General features: G+C 34.2%; 1 protein-coding gene across 2 annotated transcripts; it reads right to left on the bottom strand.

The window, feature by feature from the left end:
- Positions 1-898: 898 nt before the first annotated feature.
- LOC109019913 (inactive protein kinase SELMODRAFT_444075-like) lies at positions 899-7,385 on the bottom strand. 2 transcript variants are annotated; one of them, XM_019002292.2, is made up of 8 exons: positions 7,100-7,385; positions 6,839-6,972; positions 5,096-5,190; positions 2,658-3,703; positions 2,377-2,537; positions 1,926-2,002; positions 1,467-1,791; positions 899-1,339 (listed from the first exon to the last, which is right to left on the bottom strand). In XM_019002292.2, the coding sequence occupies exons 1-8, from the start codon at positions 7,260-7,262 to the stop codon at positions 1,190-1,192; spliced, it is 2,151 nt and encodes a 716-aa protein (XP_018857837.2). In that variant the 5' UTR covers positions 7,263-7,385; the 3' UTR covers positions 899-1,189. The 2 variants fall into 2 exon arrangements, with proteins under 2 accessions (XP_018857837.2, XP_018857838.2); XM_019002293.2 differs by lacking the exons at positions 6,839-6,972; positions 7,100-7,385 and having other exon boundaries at positions 5,074-5,101.
- Positions 7,386-9,810: the final 2,425 nt, after the last annotated feature.

Genomic DNA, 9,810 nt, shown 5'->3' with positions numbered 1-9,810 from the left:
ATATGAGTGCACATCATTTTGGTGACATAGTGATTTATGTTCTGATTGGCTATTTGTAGATGCACAACCCTACCTTGGGGGTTAAACATGACCTCAGTTTTGATATGATACTCTGATATGATGACGATGATCATGCTCAATTGTGTTATGCCAAATAATATTTTTAAATAAGAATATTTATGAACTTTCACTCTAATATTTTTAATAACATGTTCTGATTCTACATTCTAAAACTAAAAATGTTTTGTTCTGCACCTTTAACTCTGTAAATGCTCATATTTACATATTAGTATATGTTCTCTACTTATTAAGTTGTTGATAACTCATCCCTTATCTCCACGATATTTTTGGATAATTTTGATAGTTCAGAGGAAAATCAAGAGTAAGGAAGAGGAGTAAGATTAGATGATCGTAGAGGAATAAGTATCATAGAGTACAATAAATTATTGGGGAGTCGTATTTAGCAGATATATTATTTTATGTTGATTTGAGTACTTGCGACGTGGATATTTTGAGTTTTTTATGGATATTTTAGTTTGCTATATATGTGAGGTATTTCTTTGGTGTCGTTGTGGAGAAAACCAGAGCTAACTTTTCGGACTTTCAAGAACAGAGTGTTACAGAACCCATTTGCATTGAACATTATGTATGCAAGTTTGATGGGCTACATGTAAGCATGCATACGAGTATATTGCATAGTCTTAAATGTAAAAGTCTCGCAAAAACTCTTTGTTAAAAAAGTAGATCCCAACATGAAAAAGTATAAAAAAATATCATTTTATTCTAGTGGAATCTATCTTTATACAAAGAGCGTACGCAAGACTTGTACATCTAGATTGTACCTAGCACATTACTGAACGATTGAAAAAGGGAACCATATATTGGAGAAGCAAACATGTACGTCCGAGAAACCATTGTAACAAAAAAGTGTACGTACAAACTTTAAGGGGTTACAAGAAACGTGAAGAATATGTGATTGATCCTAAAAAAAAATGAAAAAATCTGACACTTGGTTAGGACTTAAAACTCAAAAACAATCAAAGATGAAACAATAATAGTTCAACAGTTAAAAAAAAAAGTGATCCGCGAATAATTGAAGATAATTTTGCTATACGCAGCCAACTCACCAATGTCAAAGCCACTCCTATTTCAGAACTATACATGTCTCGTCCGAAAGCCAATCAACTTCTCAATGTGAGAGCTTACGAGAATGGTTTCTCCTCACTTCAGGTCGTCTGCATGAGTTGAGACCACTCATATGGCCACTCTGGCTACCGACGGTGTTCAAGTCTAAACCCGTAGGAACAAGTAGATCTCCTCCTTCTAGCACTCTTAGGACCTATAAATGAAAAGAAATGTATTAAGCTCAAACAACCTGACAATTCATATAATGGGGTAAAGTATTTAATCATGAAGATATTCACAAAACATCAAGGAAAAGACAATTCGAATCGAATCAAAGAAACCTTGGACATTGGCGGTCGGGATTCAGGATCTTGACGTAGACACAAGGAAGCAGCACGGCCCATTGCCTCCAGTTGACGAGGGATGTCAAGGGATTGCTCACAGGTTAAGCATGGATCCAGTAATTGATAGTTATTTGCTATAACATGGCTTGGTTCTAATGCGGCTAGAGGGTGGAACCATTCAGACAGAAACTGCTGCTCCTTGACATGTTGCAGCTCATTGATTCTTTTACCCGTCATTAGCTCTAACAAAATCACTCCAAATGCATAAACATCAACTTTATGTGTGATTTGTCCACCATCTACGTATTCTGGAGCAAGATACCTGGTTCGAAAAAGTCATCATCTCTGAATAATCAGATTTAATTGTATGTTAATATTTTCTATACAAATATTGAGTGCGTCTAGCTTGAGGATATTGATTTTAAAAAATTTATTGAATTTCTTTCAGAAGGATACCCTGAAGTTCCAATTACTTGATCCTCAGTAGAGATATCCCATTCAGCGTGCCACCTAGCAAGCCCAAAATCAGCAACCTAATAATAATAAATAGATTAGAATGAAAAAGGCATATTCTGAAAACAATAAAAGAGCTAAGATGAGATTTAGTATAGCTACTTGCAATTCCTAGGATAACTCTACCATAATACAGCAGCAACCTCAAATTTGATCTCAAATTTACAGAACTGAAATAGTTGATACTGTCCACAAAGGTAAAAATAATGTATCATGGCACAATATATTTTCATTTTTTTGCTGCTTGAACTGCAGGCTAAGAAAAAGAGGTATAGTAATTCACAAAATATAGCACAGTTGCAGATTAAATTCAATGGTTGAATCATCTTAATTATCTTCAAAAGTGAAAAAAGCTCAATTAGTTCCTAAATATCCAGGTTATAAGTTCAAGTACCAGAGGCTCAAATTCGTGAGTTAGGAGGATATTGTTTGGTCGCAGATCTTTGTGTGCTATACAGCCCACTCTGCAGTCCTCATGAAGATATCGTAATCCTCGTGCTGCCCCTATTGCTATCTTTAGCCGTGAGTGCCAATCTAGTCGGGTTATGCGGTTTCCTGTCAGTCACAGAAATGATCAGTAAAATATATATCTTGATCACAATCTTAAAAACCCATATTGTATCACTATAGAAAGTTTACAAAGTGCATGGGATTCAAAGGAAAAATAGATTATACCATGTAAATGGAAGTCCAAGGATCCATTGCATATGTACTCATAAACCAAAACCCTCTTCTTTCCCTCAATACAGAACCCAATCAGCAATGCAACATTCCTGTGTTGTGCACAGCTCAATACCCTCACTTCCCTACAGAAATCAGCATCTGATTCAGAGCCACCAAACTTTAACTGCTTCACTGCAACAACGAGGCCATCTCTTAACATGCCCCTGTGAACCAGGCTTAAACCACTTTCTGCCAAGAAATTTATATCTGAGAATCCATCTGTAGCTTCCTCCAGCTCTTTGTAAGAGAACTGTACTGGAGGTTTTCCAAAAGCTGGTGCTTTGTGTTGACACAGTGGGCATAAAGGAGGAGGTGTTGAGGAAATTCTGCCTAAAGAAACAGCATCCCTGATGTTTGAGTTAATGCTGTATTCTGTCTTATTGGTTTGATTGGTCCTGAATCTATTTGTCCCCAAATCTTTATCATAACATTCAAACTTATCAAGTGTAGTTTTGGAAGCAATTTTGGTAGTATTTATATAATTTCCTGATATGTGGTGCTTTTGATCATCAAAGTGGTTTTCAGGAATCCAAAATTCACTCTTCTGATTCCTAGCTACAGATGATGTTGGGGGTTTCAATGGAGAGGTAAGCTTTTGTCTGTCCAATTTAAGTGCTGTAAGTGGGTCATTCAAGTTTCTTCGCTCATCACTTGGTTTGTGGATTCCATTGTGTTGTCCTTCAAAGAGAGGATTTTGTCCGTAGACAAGGAAAAGAGAGGTTGCCGTGTCAAAATTTGACAGTGAGGCTTTCCCCGTGGTTCTTGTGTAGGAACTAGTTACCTCTTCAGGGCTGGCTAGTGGAGTAGCATGCTTCATCCTACGGCTTTGCGACTTCCCAACGTCTCTTCCTGGTGAAGAAGCAGCAGAAAAGAAAGGGGTTTTGAGCTCATCTGCGCAGCCTAAATTAAGCCTAAGGACTTTTGGCTGAGGACCCTTCATTACTACAACATTGCAGCATAGTTCCTCCATGCAATGCTTCAGCTCTTGTTTCAATTTTCTGTTTCAAAACCAAGGGTTGTGACTATTTTCTCAGACCATTCTAACTATTTTAGAAAGATATGACTTAAAAGAAAACAGTAAGATGCAAAAAGCAAGACAAGTAGATGAATTTGTATGGTTCATTGATTCATAAAACAAGTAAATGTGTGAAGTTGTAAAGACTGCTAATACATTGCAACATACAACAGGATATTGACTATTTCCATCTGTTTGCACAAAGTATTTTTAGCTGATTCACTTATCAAAAGAAGAAAGTAGTTCTAGTTGATTCACTGTAAACTACAGAATAAGATAGCACAATCAGAGTAAGAAAAAAGTTGCAATAAAAGTTACTATATGATCCAACTGTGATTGTCAAACACTAACAAGAAAACTAATAAGAACATGAACTCACACACAACTCTTATGCTGGACAGAAACTCAAACGACTCAGGGACACTTGAATAACACCCACAGACACTGCAAGACGTCACTCATGCTTAGGACACAAACTCCTCGGCTACACCTATGAAGAAGTCTTGAGCTTCATTGTGTAGCCACCATAGTCGGTACAACAAGGTTAATGCACAAATATCAGCTACAATTTAACAGCTTCTATGTGATGGTGGCTCAAGAGATCTTACGTTGCTTGGAAATGAAAAGGTCTTACAATTAATAATGATTTTAAGAGACTCTAATTATAACCTTGACTGATCTTTCATAGTATAGGGCAAGATATGGTTTGAACTATTCTTCAATGGTTACAATCAAACCAATTAATTTCCTGTTCATGTGTCGAAAAATGAAGACTTGACCGGATTGATTGATTGAGAGGCACACAGCAGTACAACTAGTTGTTCAGGGATTCTCTCAACAGTATGAATTAGATTATTATATACAAAACTTTCGGTCCCATAGCAAATAATTGTAGCCGTGTCTTGCTAGCGTTGCAGTAGTAAATCATGTAAACGACAGCAGATAGATGTGAAAAATGCTGGCATTCATGGAGAATTATGTTAAAAAATATCCATGGAGTAGCTGCTAAGGTTCGAGAAAGAAGGCTTAACCAGAGCTAAGAAATAGCTCTGTACGAATTGAAACAAGTGCAACGAGTATGGTAACAAAAATAAGGCCATCTGTTTTGGAGCTACATTTGGGCATATGCCTAGACCGTATTGATCACATGCAAAACATTGATATATTTTCGGCATATAGGCGAAAAATGTTGCAACGATATCTCGGCCGGAGGTAGCAAAAGAAAATGATCGAGACAATTTACCAACTTAGAGTTAATGATTTAATAGGGGCTGTCCTGTACAGTATCATAAGAGCGAAAATGAATGGTGAACAGCCAGAAAATTAATAGCTCAGATATGAGAAATAATATACTTGTTATTTTATGTTAAATTACTTGTCCAGTATGACCCAGTTGACGCCATTGCTCTTTGCTTCGGCTGCCACGGCCCCGCCAGGCGAGCTTGACACGACCTTGATCCTGAGTCTGACCTGCAAATCAAGTTTCAGCGTTCAAAAATAACTTATTAAGGTGAATGGGACCCACATGCAAGAAGTTTATTTTTATTTATTTTTCCTTGTAAATGCATATTGCACGGTTTCTGGGAAATGCAATCTCAATATTTCATTATTTTGTACCAAAAAGGAAAAGCGGAACCCATTGGTACCACAGCTAGCTGGTTAGTACTTTTCTTTTTCTTTTTTTTGAAAATACCTTGTTGGTACTTAATTTCTAGTATGTAAGATAGGACAGCCAAGCAGCAAAAAGAAAAAGTTATAAAAAAGGAAAGAAAGATAGAGAAAAAAGAAGTGAAAGCAGAAGGGAAATGTACAGCCTAGTCGCGTTTGTTTCTTAGTTGATAACTGCTACGTACACAACAAAAATTATATAAAATTAACTTATAAATTAACTTAAATTTATAAAATTTACTAGATTTATTTTATAATAAAAATAAATTTACAATCTGACATATTACATTAAGTCACATCAATTTATAAATTTATTTTTATCTAATCTTTTTGTGATTAAAATATTTTTCTTATTAGTAAAATGTACAAACAATTGTCGTGGGTCACCGTTTACGCCTATTTTTTTAATTATAAAAACTATTTGAATAAAGAAATTATAGAAGATCTCAACAAACAATATGCTTAATCATAAAGCAAAAGGAAAAAGAGATAAAATAACGTAAAGATCAGATTCATGGGGTAGGCCATTGAACTTTTCTTTTCTTTTCTTTTTTGAGTTTCTTGGACCAGTCCAATTTATGGAGCTTAGGCTAATATACTAGAGCACATGCCGATCTTCGTTTCAAAGCTGGCCCTCAGAATTATTATCTTAATCTTTACAGCCACTAGAAACAGATTCAAAATCTCTAAGCTCCGACATCTCAATGATCATTTGTCAGAGACAACCCTTTAAAAAGATCATTCATGCTTTCCTCATGTATCAAATATGAGTAACGTTTAAGTAGTAATGTTTAATTTATAAAATTTAAAATTTATTTTTTAAACTAAATTATATCATGCGAATATTGTGTAGAGGGATAAAAATCTTAAAATATTATTTTCCATGAAAGAAAACCATGAAGAAAACAAGAAAAAATCATGCACCCAAATCCTCTAATTCGGAGGGCGCATTTAGATTCAGAAAATATTTTCTCTCATCTCATTTTATCATTATAATTTTTTTAATTTTTTATACAAAATATAATAAATAATTTAATTTTTTCAAATTTTAAAATAATAATAATATTAAAAAATAATATACTAATAACATTTTATCTTCTCTTGCATCTAAAAATATCTCATCTCAATATTCAAACAAACAATAATATTCTAACACTAATATTCTAACCTTCATGCATTCCTCGACGAGAGATCTATATGTTTTTTTCATAATTAAAATAAGATTAATTTCGAGGACTTTCTGAAACCCCTAGTCGAAGAAAAACTGTGTCCGACAGATCATGCCAGGTCAAAAACTAATGGATACAAGGCAAAACCACGTGCTTTTGTCTGATCATCAAGCAACTGAAAACTACGTCGTTTCATTCGCGTATAAACAGTCTTGACTGTTACGAGTCCGTTGAAAAAGAAGGGCGGTAAGTGGTAATTTGGTAATTACGAAAGGAATCACCTCGATGTGGTTGTGGAGTTGAAGCGCCATTTGAGAACACGACTCGGAGATCTGGTAAATCCGATCCGGTAACTCTTCCTGTTGACCGCCCCCACAGTCTCCGGCGAAGAACGGTATGTTCCAGAATCTCCTTCCTGCGTACACAAATCAATTCGTCAGCGATCGATGACCAATTCCACCGTAAGAAGTGAAAGGAAATTAGAAAAGAAGTCAACACAAATTTACACTCATAATTACGTCTCAAAAAGATGGCGAAATTACCGGTTTTCTCAGCGGGAAATATGGCGAGCAAGGTAATGCCGTCGCCGGGATGAACAACGTGAGTGAGAGCCCAGGCCAGTGCGCTTTTGGAGATCACCCTCTCGGCTTTCACGGCGACTACTACTTTGGCGGTGGTGTTGCTTTGCCTTTCGCTCCCTTCCATTTCTTCAGGGAACGTCACGGCACCGGTGCTTCAATCCTCCATTAAAATCAGGAGCTTTACTCTTTAAGGTTTGAAAACTTCAAATTGCTTGTCTCGCTTCGGGTGTGTTTCACTGAAAATGGGAACTTCATACGCTTTTTGTTTTATTGATTGATTGCAGTTAAAGTAGATGGTTTGGGCCATTCTTTTTTAGTATCATCATGGATTCATGGGGCCCATTGATGGAATTTCATTCATCTTCCCAAATTTAATTTAGATTCCTTAATCAAAGAAAAAGATACAAAGTTAACATATATAGTAATAGGATTATAGTAATTTTCTTGTTGATTGAAAAACAATCGACCTTTCAATTAAGATTGAGTAACACTACTCATCATTCTTTTTTTTATTATCATTCTTTTATTATTTTATGATGTTGTATTAAATTATTAGAGATTATTTATTATGTGTCATTTGGGCCTATTATTTAATATCACCTCAATAGATGTTGAGATTATAGTGATAAAAATGATGATAAATAATTTTTTTCATTAAGACTAAACAATAGTTTATGTTTATTTAGAGAAATGCTATTATGCCACTTAAATTATTCGGTTCGTTTTACCCCATTGATGCGGCAATCATGTGGTGTCACGTGGTTTTTACAAAAAACTAAATATAAACATAAAAGGAGTAGAATGAACTTTATATTTTAGTCTTCTGTTTTTGTGTTTTCAAATGCTATTTTGTTTGGAATATATATTTTTTAATATTTTGAATAAGCCATGTGGTACCACCATCAATGAGACAAAATGAACGGTATAAATTTTTTTTTTAAAAAGGAAAACTATCATTATTCATTCATCAAAGAGACTTATATTCTTGACCGGATATATGTCGGGATATCTCAATATCAACGATTGCCTCATAAAACAATTAATGAATTTAAAGCTCCACCATTACACTATTTTCTTTTGTAATTAGTATGATCTTCACTACTATTATACTCTCTATAGACAAATGTCCAAGAGATGAACGCTTTTTTTTTTTACTATACAATAAGGAAACCAGCAAGATAAATACAAAAAATGATGGATTATAGTTTGGACCAACTCCGATAGATTTTGAAATCTGTGACGGCGTATGAAGGCACCACGTTTGTCTCTTTTCAACCACAAAAATCAGATCTGAAAGATCTAATGGTGACAATTTCGGTAATCTAGCGTGCGTAGCGAGAAAAGCTGCCGAAAGGAGTGACACATGAGGACCACAAGCAGCTGTGCGGCGCGTGAGGACCACACACGATGATTTTCACTAAACCACCACTATCCTTCGAGCGATTTGCAGTCAGGGAGTCTTTTTGTTTTGCACATGTCTCTCGAAAGTTGACGGAAAATTATAGATCTGTCTTTTTCGACCTAGAAGGAAACAACAAAAAAGAAAGAAACGAGAACTACGTACCTTAATAGACAAAGTGGATAGATAGAGAAATGAGGAGAAGAGAGGGAGAATGAGAGGAGGTGCCTTCTCCTCCTCCAGCGAAACTTAGATATGTAGGGTTGTTTTACGAATGTGATTGAGAGTTTACCTAGAACTTTTTACAAGAGAGGCTTGAACGATATAACTAAGGTGACATAATAGTATTTTTCTACATTAATTATAGAGTCATTAGACTTTATAAATTTACAAATGCTTTGGGTTCCGAATTCGAGACCTAAAATATGTCTCGAATGAGATTTTTTTATTTATTTACATAATGATTAAAAAAATATTTTTTAATGATATTGTGAATTTTTTATTTTTTTTATAAAATGTTTATAATAATTAAAAAAATACATAAAAAAATTTAAAAAAAAAAATTTACTCTTTTTCGAGATGATTTTTAAATTCAAATTCGGGATCACAGCTGGAGCCTTACAAGTTAGTGCCTATGATATGGTACTTTCTAAATTGATAACATGATAAGACTTGATAGGTAAGAAAACTTTAAAATTAATTTTTAAATGTGAAGAGGGTATCGTCCACGACTGCACGTAATTATAAATATATATAGTGTTCCGACAAAATGCGAAGTTGTTGGCCATAAGAAACGTGAACGAGAGGAGACAAGTTAAGTGAAGGACCCGTAGGGGACTTTGAATTAATATCTATTGTGAGAATAAAGTGATTATTTTTATTTTATTTTTTCTTTATTTTCATAAATCATCTCAATTTATTTTATATTATTTTATTATTATAATTTTTTTAAATTTTTATATAAAATAAAATAAATAATTTAACTTTTTTAAATTTTAAAATAAAAATAATATTAAAAAAATATATTCTAATAATATTTTATTCAACTTATACTTATTCGTCTCAATTCATCTGTAAAAACAAGCGAGTACTTAATGTCATAAACTTCCATTTCATGAAGCAAAAACTAGCTTTGATCGGTTGGAAGAGGAAGCAAAAAGCAAGATTTGGATATAAAAATTAAAATAGAATGCCATTGCTTTGGCAGGCTATCACATATCCACATACAACTGCATATAAATAATAAATATAATTATTTTTAATGTTTTAAGAT

This window comes from Juglans regia, chromosome 6 (genome assembly GCF_001411555.2).
Source record: "Juglans regia cultivar Chandler chromosome 6, Walnut 2.0, whole genome shotgun sequence".
Lineage (NCBI taxonomy): Eukaryota > Viridiplantae > Streptophyta > Magnoliopsida > Fagales > Juglandaceae > Juglans > Juglans regia.
The sequence above is the reverse complement of the archived record's forward strand: the minus strand, read 5'-3'. Positions and strand labels throughout refer to the sequence as shown.

Bases quoted from the DNA above. Each gene is read 5' to 3' on its own strand.
- LOC109019913 (XM_019002292.2), bottom strand. From the start codon at position 7,262: ATGGAAGGGAGCGAAAGGCAAAGCAACACCACCGCCAAAGTAGTAGTC. The intron at 2,003-2,376 runs GTACTTGAACTT...TATTATTATTAG, and splicing joins CTCACGAATTTGAGCCTCTG to GTTGCTGATTTTGGGCTTGC. The intron at 1,792-1,925 runs GTATCCTTCTGA...TTTTCGAACCAG, and splicing joins CAAGTAATTGGAACTTCAGG to GTATCTTGCTCCAGAATACG.